We start from the raw sequence: 13,469 nt of genomic DNA, 5'->3' as shown, positions 1-13,469 counted from the left end.
TTCAAATTTCTCTGGTCAATTTGCATAAACCAGCTCTGGAGGTCAGAAGGTTGGCAGACAAGAAGAGAAAATTGGTTTAACAACTACACACTGAGACAATATAAATGACCTGGTCTGACCTAGAGATTGTCTCCTGAATACATATTGTGAACTGACTGTAGCTTGAGTGTGTTTGTCAGATATGTATTTAAAATATACAAATGGTAACAGCCTTTGACTGGAATTATGAAGTAAACAGGTTAAAGCCTTATTGTCTCACATATTCAGTACTGCTGTCACTAGTTAACCTAAAGTTTAGTCACATTATCGAACTGATTCTGTTCCCTTAAAGACATGTTTTTGCTCTCTTCTTCAAATAGGATATCTATAATCTTGATTGTCCGTTTATATTTTTGTGTTAAGTCCACCGGGAAGTTGATAAAACAGGGGAGGAGATTTTCAAAAGTTTAAAGGGTCAACAACCAGGATGTTACGCCTGAACCTCTACTATACACATTATCTAACATTTGATCCTAATTCAGCTTACTATGATACACATCTGTGCTGCTGCTGTACTTGGAGAAGATCTAACATGACATGACAAATCTGAGCTATAACTTTAAATCAAGTTCGGGGACATCGCAACCCAGAACGATTTGTGGTCCAATCAGGTGGCGGTATCAGGAGTCAGTGAGGTCAGCAGTAATCTGGTCAGTTAATCCCTCAGTCGTGGCATCCAAGCTTCAGATTAGCCTACCTTGACTCAGATTTAATTTCCCAGTCCAACATTACAGGAGTCACCAAGGTCAATTTGTCAAATGACTTCTTGGAATTATTGTCTCTTGCCAAACTATGTTCTCAAAATAACTTATTAAAGCATTGTGCAGTAAATGGGAGGGGGACTGACATACCTCTGTATGAATGTATTTGATTTAAATGGAGAACCAAGTGAAATACAAGCACAGTAACAAAGCAGAAGCAGAACAAATTAGAAAATCTCTGCTTTCATAGCCGTTATTCCTCCCACACTTGAGAGGCCATATCAAGTCCAGCTCATGATTTATATTCGGAACTGATGTCTCTGAGGCGAGCACTGAAGCATCTTCAAGACCCCACAGCTGGTCCAGGTACATCTGATCTACTTCTACTGGATTTTTCCTTGCTGAAGGAGCTCGTTGTGTGAACTCCCTGTTGCCCGCCTGTCTAACCGGGAACCAAAAAGTTCAAATCTCTCCCCATGCTGGCTCCTTTACAGAGTTTGTGCTAATAAATATCTCTGCCCAAAGTTACCTTCAAAGTCAGGTCTTCTAAACTGGGCCAGACTCTTCAAAACAGGTCAGGACACAGGTGTGAGTGTGTGTGTTTAAGACACAGAAAAACTGAGTTGTGTGTGCATTCATTTTATCCATTAAACTTGAGATAAAGCTCAACAGTGGCCCCTACTGGTAACTGAACAACATTGCAAATGAGACGTAGATTTTATACAAGAAAAAAAACTGTTTTGACCTGTTCATGTAATGATGAAACATACTCAGCAGGTGTTGTTTTCTGTTTCCAGCATCACAAACTTAATATAGATTGTGAGTTTTCTGAATATTTCGAAGGACTTTACCTTTGTCTAACAATAAATATGTTTATTATAAATATGAAAACAAGGCTGTCAACAACACTTTGAAACTAACGGTGAGCTCAGCCTGAAGGCTCGCATGTTTGTCTGAGAGATGAAAAGACAGAACTACTCCATACCATTTCTCTTCTATTGTGTTCTTTTCTACTTTAAACTCACCTTCATGCTACAGGCCAGCTCCATCAGTTTCTTTGCGTTTTCCTCAGAGCGGTACCTCTTTGGAACTGGGACGCGAAAGAATTTGAGTGCCCCCTCAAAGTCTGTTTGGATAAGATCATCTTTTGATGTCTGAAAAAAAAAAATTACAACACAAAGGTAAGTAAGTCAGGCAAAGATTTATCATTTACCCCAAAAAAAGACAATGTCCTGGTTTGGCAGAGAGCAGATATGACAGATGAGATAAAGAACAGGTTTGTGAGAAACCAGCTCCAGTCTACAAATCAATCTAAAAAAAAGTTGCCCTGAAGAACTTTTTCCATTAAAGGAACTCTATTCTCGGAGCAAAAGTCCTCTTTAACAAAAAGCATGTGTGCTGTTTTTAGCTCTAACTGCGGTGTGACACTGTGCATGTGTCTCACCTGCTCACATGTGCCAACATGTAAAATCTTTCCAAAGGTTCAGCTTCTGTCGGCGCTTAACCTCTGATTCTGTTTCTACTCAGAGCTGTGGGTGTCGGTGTTTGTGTGCGAGTTCATTTCTGTGCAGGTTGCCTCACCTTCAGAAGTGCCAAGGCTACGTTGAAGATCACACTAATGCCCTGAGAAAAAAATGAAAAACGTATGACGTCATGCGTTTATTTAAAGTTGAACAATACTAGTGTAGTTTTGCTGTGCAGCTGATTTTTAAAGACATCAACATAACACTCAGCAAAGACAGACACTTTATTAGATGGAGTAAAATCTAACAGTTGTAGCTGTTTCCATTGGTATGCCTTTACAAGCTTTGAATAGTTGGATATGTACACCGTCTGCTACTCATCCTTGCAGATTATTTGTTAGTGCTGTCAAATTTAATAGAGAAAACCTTAGATTACGGTCATGAAGATAGTTGCGTAGCTTGGATGCTGGATCACCTCAGTCTGAGGTTGTGTGCAATTTGAAACACATTTTCCTGCTGCTGTGACGCTTCATTACAGCATCATAGCAATAACAGTCGTACAGCTTTATATTAAGCACAAAAAACTGTTTGCATTATGACACAAAAAACCTTCCCCATGCTCTGGGTTCTTCAAGTGAATGTTTACTAATTTTGCATTCACCTTAAAAGAGTCTTTGATGTTTCAAAACACTTTAATTTAATATTTTTATCATTTAAAACTCATTCAGTCAGTCAGTGTCTACAGAAACATCATGATCAAAGCAAATTATTTACAGTGATTTTGTATTTGTCTTTTTCTTAAGTGCAAAAGGTTTATTTCCTAGTACTGGATATTATGCTCTGAATAAAAAGCAAAAATAAATGAACCAATTCCTTGACAGTGACATTGTAACACAACCTAAGTGTTTTCAAAAGAATGTGTGGATTGTAGGCAATAAAGCGTCTGTGTGTTTGTGTGTTTATTACCAACCTCACACAGTAGCAGGTCAATTATATGGAAGACCATGTAAAGAGGGAACTTGGCTGTGAAGAGGGTGAGGAACCACTGAGAGGCGTACATATGAGCCTCCAGACCCACATTCAGGAAATGGTTGTACAGGTCTGGTATGTATTCCTGGTAAACACAGAGAGAAAACAAACGGCAGAGGAAGACGGGGAGAAGATAACAAAGAGACAGAAGGACGTGGGGGCAGAGGAGGAAAAGGAAGCATGAGAGGAGAAAGACATAGGAGATGTAAGTTAGTAGACTTAAGTTAAACACAGAAAGAAAAATGCTTTTGGGGAAATAGAAATAAAGAAGAGGACATATCAGTGCATCAGGGTTAAAAAAGGACATTGAGAAAATATAAAGGAGCACTACTGAGTTCATACTGACTGATATAGATTGTCTTATGTGTGAACTCAGTAGACTTTCAGAAAAAGCAAATGAAACACGCACAGACCTGCATGAGTCTCTCAAGTTGAAAGAACTTGCAATGTAGATCTTCAAAATTCTGCTTGAAAAGGTCCCTGAGCCCATAATCAAACATGATCTTGACCAGCACACTGAAAGCTTGTTCCTCTGGCATCTGAGGGAGACCAACAGTTTAGTAATCAGTACAGATACAAGTTTCACATGGACGTTAATACACACTTAAAACTGTCTCGTATAAATATCTGTAGATTAAAAACTGTTTAATAATTCCTTAATGTGTTGCTATTTTGCACTTATCTCCCCTTTCAGTTCCCACAAAAGACTGACAGTATTCGTCCACTAGGTGGCAGCGTTGGCATTTCTCCAGACTGAAAATGTGCTTGAAGCAACTCCCACTAAGGTGGCTAATGAATAAACCCATATCATACATGAAATATAGAAATAAAATTCTTTCTTCAGCTGTGTTTTTAAGAGCATATCATCCTACTTCCTTGGTTCTGAGAGATATTAGACATGAAAATAACCTAAGCTCATCATCCTGTGCTGCAATAGCTTGAAAGGATATCGATGTCAAATAAAAAACAGAGCAGTTCCTCCCGTCTCCTGTCGTTGTTTGAAAAGCTCGATTTTTTTCTGGACTCTGCTGGTCTGTAAACTCACGTGCAGCAGCAGCACAGCAGCCAAGAAGGACTGTCCCTGGCAGTAGCCAATCTCCTCATCATAAACAGAGTAAGCCTGAAGGAGACAAAAAAGGAAAAAGAGACGGAGTTAGTAAATAAATTTTACGGTAAATTCAACGATCGCCGATATCAAAGTCTCGGCAATCTAGCCCAGGGCTGTAAACACATGTAAATACTGATTTTCTACTGAATTTGACAGGAAGCGAGAAATAAGTTTGCATGGCTCAAGCTCCACTTTACAAAGAAAAAAAGCACGCAAGAAATAAACACGCATCCAATACTTCTTGGTCATTTGTCTTTCCTTTTTAGAAATCTTCAAGTGTTACAGCTTATGAACACATGAAGTGGCTTATGGGCTACCTACACTAACAATGATGGTACAACAAAAAAAGCAAAAACATAGAATCTGAAAGGAACTAAAGGAATGAAGTCGGGCTGGAGTGTGAGACTGAGGAATGGAGATAAAAGCAAGGGGAATGTTGATGCAGATTAAATGGAGTACATAAAAGGGGATAAAGTAATGGAGAGAAGAAGGAAAAGGGCTGTAGTGGCCTACTGAGCTACAAACACAAAAAATGAGCACAAGTCGAACAGACAAAGTGTGGATCAATCCATACACACAGAAAAGGGAGGGCCCACTGAATTATTCACACACACCTGAGGAGGTGCTTGTCTGGGAAGAGATGGATGCCCTCACCTGAGCTATACATAATGAATGAAATGAAACTGAAAACTGTGAACACACTGCAGTCAGGCCATTGTTGACAGATTATGGAACTACCGGTTCAAAGACATGCATGTATACTACATATGTATTTATATGTATGCCCATGTTTATTTTCATGAGACAGAGTGCTGATATTTGATGATAAAAGCATTTAATGACAAGTTAAAGGTTTGTGTATGTAAGAGAATCAGCTGTGAATCAGGACTGATTATAATTGTAGTGTGTGTTTGTTCGATTAGAAACTTATTTTGCTTTTCCAAACAGGCAGGGACTGCTGTGAACTCGCTGAACCACCCAGTAACAGAGCGGCGGTGTTAATTAATAAACAGGTCATTTCAGCATTGGCAACTCTCACTACTGCTCTACAAATTTCAGGCCTACTGTAAAGCAAGTCATTTACATAGTAATTACACTGTATTCCAGGGAAACGTGATCCAATCGCACATGCAGATTGCTAATAATTCCAAGTTTTCCAGCAATGAACACCACTGCTACCAAAAGACCCACAGTTTGTGTCTCACCTGCATTATCTAGGCTAGATATGACATCTTTAATACATTCAAATACATGTTAAGGCCAATTTGTTTCATAAATCCCCCCAAAATCACTTAAGATTGTACTGTATTAATCACATTTCTTCATTGCAGCAATCGGGTAGTTTTTAGCTCTACTGCTATTTTTCTGATGTATTGTGTGCATGATGTGGATTTTAACTCCATGCAATCATCACTAAATGCTGTCCTTTACAAGCAGCAAAGTAGCAGATCATATTCTGTATCATTCAGCTGCAAAGGAGACAAATTCATGCAGTTTGTCTTGTAAATTTAAGTGTGATGACAGTCAAACTGGGACGGAGTGCTGCTAATGTGTTTCTGCAGTCGTGCCACACAGCAGTTTACACCTCATTTGGGATACAGCTGTTTCAGTGGATTTGTTCGTTGTGCGAATCCATTTTTGATTGCCTGCAAAACAAACACACATTCTACATGGGTGTAAGAGTCCCACCTTGCAGATTTTGTACAGCGAGTCTTGTCCGTCTCCTCCAGTGTCTTTGAAGTAGTCATGTGCAGGAAACGTCCTGTTAATGTCCCTGGTGATGGCACTGTCCTGAGGAGACTCCTACAAGTGAGGCAAAGGACAGGAGAAATGGGTTAGAGGTAAGTGAAATGAGGTAAAGAATCTGTGGCGACGAGAGGAAGAGAGTCTGTAACTTAGGAATCTGCAACACATTCATATTATTAGATATCAATGAAAAGGAAAATTCCACAGAGACCCAGCAGTGGTCAGTGTTCTACAGTTTGTGGCGGCTCCACACATTGCTGAGATTTACATTACAGGGCAGGATGAATAACTGGTGGCACAGAGCGTTCCCTTCTCCAGTACAGGCTGTCTACGGCTACATGTCTGTTTTTGCCCATTCCTGTTAAAATTTTACTCACTTTCAGAACACAGCCAGCAAATCTTATGTTCCCAAGGTTTAGATACATAACAATAACAAAAGCTAACCGCGATGACAGCTGTGGCAAACTGAAGAAAAACAGACCATAAACACAAAAGACTAAGTGAAAAAAAAAGAGAGAGTAGTTTTTCCAATTACCAATGATGGAACTATAAAGCAGATTTATTGCTTGCCATGTGTTTTTGTGGCATATCTGCTTCAAGCTTTGCATTTGTCATTGAAAAACATCTTTGATATACTGGCCTACTTCCCAATAAGTCAACTGGGAGGTCATATGATAGGAAAAAAGGGCTGAGACTGAAATACTGGACTGGAAAACATTAGGCTGATAAGAGGGTGTTTGGCTTTCACTGTCAAGCTGTCTACAATCAATAATCTGAAATGTATCAGCAGAACCTTTTGTCTGTAGGGAACAATAAATGGATGACTAATTGACATCAGAGCACGTGCAAAGGTGCAAATCAAAATTTATGCACAGGAAAGAAATGTTGCAAATGTTTCAAGAAAAAGAAAATGCTGTCATCAGTACAACTGAGGAATGGAGGGTTTTGTTTAGCTGTTTATGTGCCCTCTTTTTTCCCCATAAAAATTGATGCGATTCCATTCAGGCTGACTGGTGTTACTGAAAAGAAAAAGACATTACATTGCAGTATGCAAGTGAGTATACAGGGTGTCCCAAAAAATGTACACACCTTTTAGCAGCTGATAACTAACCAACCTCACACCACTAGACTTCTTTTTATGGGGATACCTAAAAGACAAAGTCTACGCAATAAGACCTGCAACAGTCACTGAATTGAGAGCAACCGTTGAACTTGAATGCACACAAATACCAAGTAGGCGCTAGTGGGAAAGCGCCTTAATAATTCTTGAGCTGTTTCCCCCAAAACATTTAATGGTAACCTCATGGTGGTATTAGAGAAAATAAATCAAGACAACAAATTCAGTAGGATTCATCCGACAGGAAACATGACTGTGAATACAAATGTATGCAGTATCCGTCGAGATATTTCCGTGTAGACTAAAGCAGTTGTCCAGCCAACTTGTCACCCATAGAACTAACCCAGGGCTAACCATAACCATGGCTAAAAACTTTGCTTTAAGAAAAAGAAGATGAGGCAGGACGGACTGGTGACCTGGTCAGGGTGTCCCCTGCCTTTGCCCCACGTCAGCTGGGATAGACTCCAACCCCCCCGCCTAATGAGGATTAAGCGGTGTATAGATAATGGATGGACGGATGGATGGATGGATGGATGGATGGATGGATGGATGGACAGGCGGACGGATGGATGGATGGACGGATGGATGGATGGATGGACGGACAGACGGATGGATGGATGGATGGACGGACAGACGGACGGATGGATGGATAGATTGATGGATGGATGGATGGACGGACGGATGGATGGACAGACGGACGGATGGATGGACAGACGGATGGACGGACGGATGGATGGATGGACGGACAGACGGACGGATGGATGGATGGATGGATGGATGGATGGATAGATTGATGGATGGATGGATGGATGGATGGACAGACGGACGGACGGACGGACGGACGGATGGATGGATGGACGGATGGATAGATCGATGGATGGATGGATGAAGCAGGATTGCTCAGCACCAGAATATGCTGACACAAGAACAAAGGTAATCTGACATTGCCTTGAATGTTTGCAGAAACACATACAAAGATGTGTACACAACACAAACTGCAGTGCAAACACAAACCCAGGTAAACACGCTTCTTTGGGATATCCCTGCGCTGTGATGACAGAACCCCACACCATGGAAATACCACACACACAGATCAGTAAACACTCCAGTCTAAACTAGCCGTGCTTTTCAAAGATTAATCACCACTCATTCCATTATTGATGATCAGTGTATTTGGAACAAACAGCCTCTAAATAAGTAATGGTACCCTTAGAAACCCTGCAATTACACGACAAATCAAACACACACTTAAATATATCTTCACATTGCATTTGGAGACAGAGTGCGTCTGACGTCGGGTGACATTCATTTGACTTTGGAGGAGGAAAGCGCTCTTTGTGCTGAGGCCCTTCTCTCACACCATCAGTGGGTAATTAGGCAGTCAGCAGGATCAAAGAGGGTTTGCCTTTCAGTCAGCGGTAAGGAACAATAATGTCTCACTGAGCTCATGTTAATTTATCAAATTAATATGATACTCCATTGATCCATGTCGGAAAATCTTCTTGCCACAACACCAGCAATTCAGAAACTACTTCTTCAGTTTTCCAGCATCCTCTGTCTTGCCCAAAGGTACTTTTGCAGGACTGAATCTTATTAATCTTGGATTCAAAATCCTTACTAGCAACCTCAACTCCAATGCAGACACAAACCAAAGCCATACAGCAATGAAAATCCCTTCATTTAACTCACCGATGCTTTTCAAATCTCTCTTGCTCACTTAGCAGCTAATTATACCTTCTTGGGCTCTGCTACTGTACCCATCAAGCCCCCCGCCCCCGGAGGTTTCTGTTCCAACTTCCACAGAGGAAGAGTGTGTAACAAAAATAATGCAAGTATTAGAAGAAATGCAGGAAGACAGGGATACTTAAACAAAGCGGGCTAATGGGGATCAGAGACCAACAACAGAACGAACGACGCCACACCCTGCATTTCATAGTAATTGTGTTTCAGCGCCACTTTGTGTTTAAGACCTTGAGAGTGACTATATTTTGTCAGGTCCCCACAAACAGAAATAGGTTTAAAGTACCGTTTGAGAGGCAAAACTTGGTTTGAGGATGAAGAATTAGGTTTAAGGTAGGATTAGAGAAGGAGTGAAGCATTTAGTTAGGATGGATGAGGTTAAGTGAATGGATTATGTGTTTTTCTTAAATGTAAATAAAGCATTTTATTGTCAGAAAATTAGGTGCAGATGTGCAGGTGTGACTACATGTACAGTATAATGGGATGCTCTGGAAAGGTTACAATAATTTTGGCCAGAATAGAATCTGTTCGTCAGCGGTGAAATGGTTGGTTTTACTCTGCGTCTTGTGTATATTGCATTACACCATTCAATAACACAAAGAATATCCCATTGATAATGTTAATTAGAGTGTGAAAAAAGCAGCCAAATATGTACTCTTGCCTCTAACAAAGACTGTAAAATCCTACCTCAGTGGAGCTGGACTGATTCGTCCAACAGACGATCAACACAACAATTATTTTTCCAACTGTTTCTGCCATTTATCAAACAAAAATTGTGAGAAAAAGTGCTACAGTTTTAGGTTCCTTGCTTAAGTCTGTCATACATAGTAGCAAACAGAATACTGCTAGGTTTGGATATTTGGTTTGACAGAATTACAAGGATTTGAACATGTCATGTGAAGCTGCAGCTGGAACTTTTTCAACCATTTTATGACATCTTTTGGATCAAATTAATAATAAATTAATAATAATTACAGATTAATTTATTAATTAATAAAAATAACTGGCTGTACCCTTATAAATTTCACAACAACTTAACTTTTAAAACTTGACTACTCTCCTTTTTCCAGCAGATGTGGAGGGGCCTCACCATAAAGCGCATGGGTATAATTCAACCAGACTGAACTTAATCCGTTAAACTTCAGCGGCCCGTATTCGGGACGTCTTGAGATGTGCAAACGTATTTTGCTAAATTGACTGAAGCTGCAAACTCGATGACAGAAACATTACACACCCATGAAAAGCTTAGATTCTCATGAATCCGCCGGTATAAACCACTTTCAGATGTGATTACCACAGTGGGTAATATAAACACATTTGTCCAACAAACAACAAATAACGTAAACAGCACAACTCACCTTTGAAGGCTCATAACTAGTCACAGTTGAAAATATTCGACAAAAAATGGACATAATCCAACCTTGGACATCCAGACAAAACAAGCCAGTAAAATATTTGGTCCAAAACATGTCTTGAAATCAGTAAACAATCCACAAATAGCTAGTTTTCGTGAACGGCCACCTCGCGCTGCGCGTCCCATATTTGGGATAGGCTACAGCACCCCCCGCAACCCTAGTGAGGATAAAGCGGTGTATAGAGAATGGATGGATGGATATTAGTGAACTTCAGTAGAAATTTCAGGCGGAATTGACTGCAGTATAAAGGGCTACGTCTCAATGCATTGCACTCAAGAAACATGTTAATTCACAGAGAAAGTTACTGGCATTGATGTATTTTACAGGCCACATGAGAAGATACTGCATCCAGTGTGAAGGGCACATTACAGTCGCTCAGTGAAAGATAACGATCCATGTTTATACAGGCACCACTTAGCCATACTTATCTGAAGTGCTGAGTGCAGGCACAAAGACCTCTGACATAGTGGCCAATTAGCTTCCTCTCTGTCTTTCTGTCTGTTCAGTTAAAGAGAAGTTTCGAATGAGCGTAGCGTGAGACGGGGGAGAAAACAGATCCACTATCTCATGGTGGTGCACGGAAGCATGAGAACCAGATAAAACAAAAAGACAACAACAGAGGAGGCGAAAATGAGAAAATTGAGGGCGCTAAAGAAAGTGTATATCTATACAAGTGTTTAAAAGAGGACTCAAGTGATACTCCATCATTGAGTATTTATCTAAATTTATTTCATGTTTCTATTTATAACACCATGTGTGAAGAATAATGTCAAGTAAACGCTGTAACTGGAAAAAAAACTGACACTCGATGGACCACCCTTTGCTCTTAAAACAGCAGCACCAATTCTCCTCGGTACACTTCGGCATGGGTACTTGACGGTTACGTTGCTACGAACATCTTGGAGGGCTTACCACAGGTCTTTAGTGGATTTATGTGGTCTTAGGTGCTCCTGTCTCTTTATGTAATCCCTGACTGACTGGATGATGGGGAGATCAGGAGCCATAACATCTGCTGCATGACTTCTAATTGTAGCTGACCTGCTGCTCTGTTTTAGGCTCTAGCTTTATGCTTGGGGTTAGTCCAGACAAGTAACTAATTGTTGTGCGAATGAATGAGGGGATACAACTTTAAACATGTGAAGCAGCAACAACATCACAGTACCGCATTTGGTATTTTGTGCAGAAACCAGGCATACATTTGAAATGACAGCAGTTTAAAGGCATTTAAGAGCTCACTAAAGCTGCCTTTTACAAATTAAGAATCATTTTAAAGTATGTGATGCTATCTTTCTCATGTATGCATTCGTGCCGTTGCATTTTCCAGTTGAAAGATCTTTCAACTAACGCAATCCATAGACCGAAACTAAAATAAAAACATCAGACTGGAGTCCATTAGCCTGGTACCCTCAGCTTTCAGGACATAATTTAAAATCCTCCTGCTGCCATACAAAGCCCTTAATGGCTTGGTTTCGTAGTACATTTAAGACATGCTGTGAGGCGACAAACCCAGCAGACCTTTCAGGTCACAAGATGCCAATCTTCTGCATGTGCCCAGCCAACATTTATGCAGCTTTAGAATAACTAAAGACAATTTTGTTCAGTGAAGTGTTCTCTCGAAGGCTTTAGCCAGGGTTTAGTGTTGTTGTACATATTTATGTATGTATAAAAGCATTGCATATGCGTGTGTGTGCTGTACCATTAATGTACTGCCCCTTTTATTATCATGTAAATCAGTAGAACAGCTTTAGCATGAACCGAACAGAAACATCCTGCTTTGGGATAATAATCACTGCTGATTATCACCTTGTGTCACAAACTATAAATTTCTGATTTGTTGTTGTTTGACTTTTAGAACATTATAATTTTAAGCAGACATATTTAACTACGGACTGTCAAGAAATGCATCATAATTTTAAGACAAAAACTGCAACAGGACTGTTAATAATGCTTTATGAGACACAATAGCTGCTGCAAAGGTGAGACATGTTATCACTGAGCTACGAAACACAAACCAACAGTCCTACCTCCAGTCAAAGGATACCTTTATTCATATAACCGATCTGACAGCAAAAAAACTGCAACAGCTAAAGCTACTCCTGCTCACCAGTTCTGCTTCTGTTCATGTGTCCTGTGAACACTACGAGTGCATCAAGGATACTGTCAGAGTTAAGTAAATGCCAAAGTAGTACTGTAGGGAAATCAAAAAAAGATCTATGAAATGCGTGGAAGTCAAGGGACAAAACATGTTCTTCTAACAGAACTACAACAAAATCTCCTCTCTGTGGGTAAGTTTTCAGTTACAGTGTGTTTGTGTGTGTGTGTGTGTGCCTGTGTGCACTTCAGTGTGTGACTAAAGCTAGAAATAAAGTACCAGAGTAGGGCTTCCGTGAGAAGGCTGAACAGCGAGCCCTCTATTGTTTATGTCCCTGATTTTCTCTGACTCAACACAATAGCTGACATGTCATTCTGTTATTCTTTCTCTGCTCCTAAAGGACCCTGCTGAGATGCCAAGAGAACATGGGTGATATTTATCAAGCTTGCTACAAACCTTGCTCTATAACCCAAATAAGCCAGAGTGCTACCTTTTGATTATTTCACTCAACTCTGAATGTGACAGCAAGTTCAAAGCTTTATAAAAGTTACCAAAGGGAGTATTCATTAAATTTAGTGTCCCCTTTTCTTCACAATATTCTGTAATCGACAGATGTTCAAGCTACCCGCAGCGCCGTTTCCTCACCTTAGCGTCATCCATCATTAAATCTTAATAGTCTGTCTCATGCCCTACTTTTTGTACCATTTGTGCACTGGTGTTCAACGACAGCAGGCAAAGTATGGAACAGAACAGAGACGACAAAGAAGAAGAACTGTAAATCACCACATACTACATACACTGCCAGAAGGTGTTATTTTCTAATTCACAGTACAAAAGTTTGGCACTGCAGTTTTGCCAGGATACAGGTCCAGTCGACTACCTGCTGGCAGAAATATGGCGCGGCTACGTTTCTGTATTTACATGTTAACACAGCAACAACTGATATGTATTAGGGATGTCCCGATCCGATCACATGATCGGAAATCGGGCCCGATCACGTGATTACAGACTCGATCGGG

The 13,469-nt window shown here is 40.3% G+C and overlaps 1 protein-coding gene across 3 annotated transcripts in view; it reads right to left on the bottom strand.

Annotated features, from left to right (window-relative positions):
* Positions 1–13,469, bottom strand: part of LOC110953967 (rab GTPase-activating protein 1) — an 83,636-nt gene that overhangs the window by 24,157 nt on the left and 46,010 nt on the right. For all 3 annotated transcript variants that reach the window (XM_051938209.1, XM_051938207.1, XM_051938208.1), the window contains 6 exons: positions 6,030–6,143; positions 4,278–4,352; positions 3,646–3,771; positions 3,174–3,317; positions 2,322–2,363; positions 1,766–1,894 (listed from right to left, as the gene is read on the bottom strand). In XM_051938209.1, the coding sequence (XP_051794169.1) occupies positions 1,766–1,894; positions 2,322–2,363; positions 3,174–3,317; positions 3,646–3,771; positions 4,278–4,352; positions 6,030–6,143 (630 nt within the window). The remainder of the gene's footprint in view (positions 1–1,765; positions 1,895–2,321; positions 2,364–3,173; positions 3,318–3,645; positions 3,772–4,277; positions 4,353–6,029; positions 6,144–13,469) is intronic.

This window comes from Acanthochromis polyacanthus, chromosome 18 (assembly GCF_021347895.1).
Source record: "Acanthochromis polyacanthus isolate Apoly-LR-REF ecotype Palm Island chromosome 18, KAUST_Apoly_ChrSc, whole genome shotgun sequence".
NCBI lineage: Eukaryota > Metazoa > Chordata > Actinopteri > Pomacentridae > Acanthochromis > Acanthochromis polyacanthus.
Note: the sequence above shows the minus strand (reverse complement) of the source record. Positions and strands in the feature narration are given on the sequence as shown.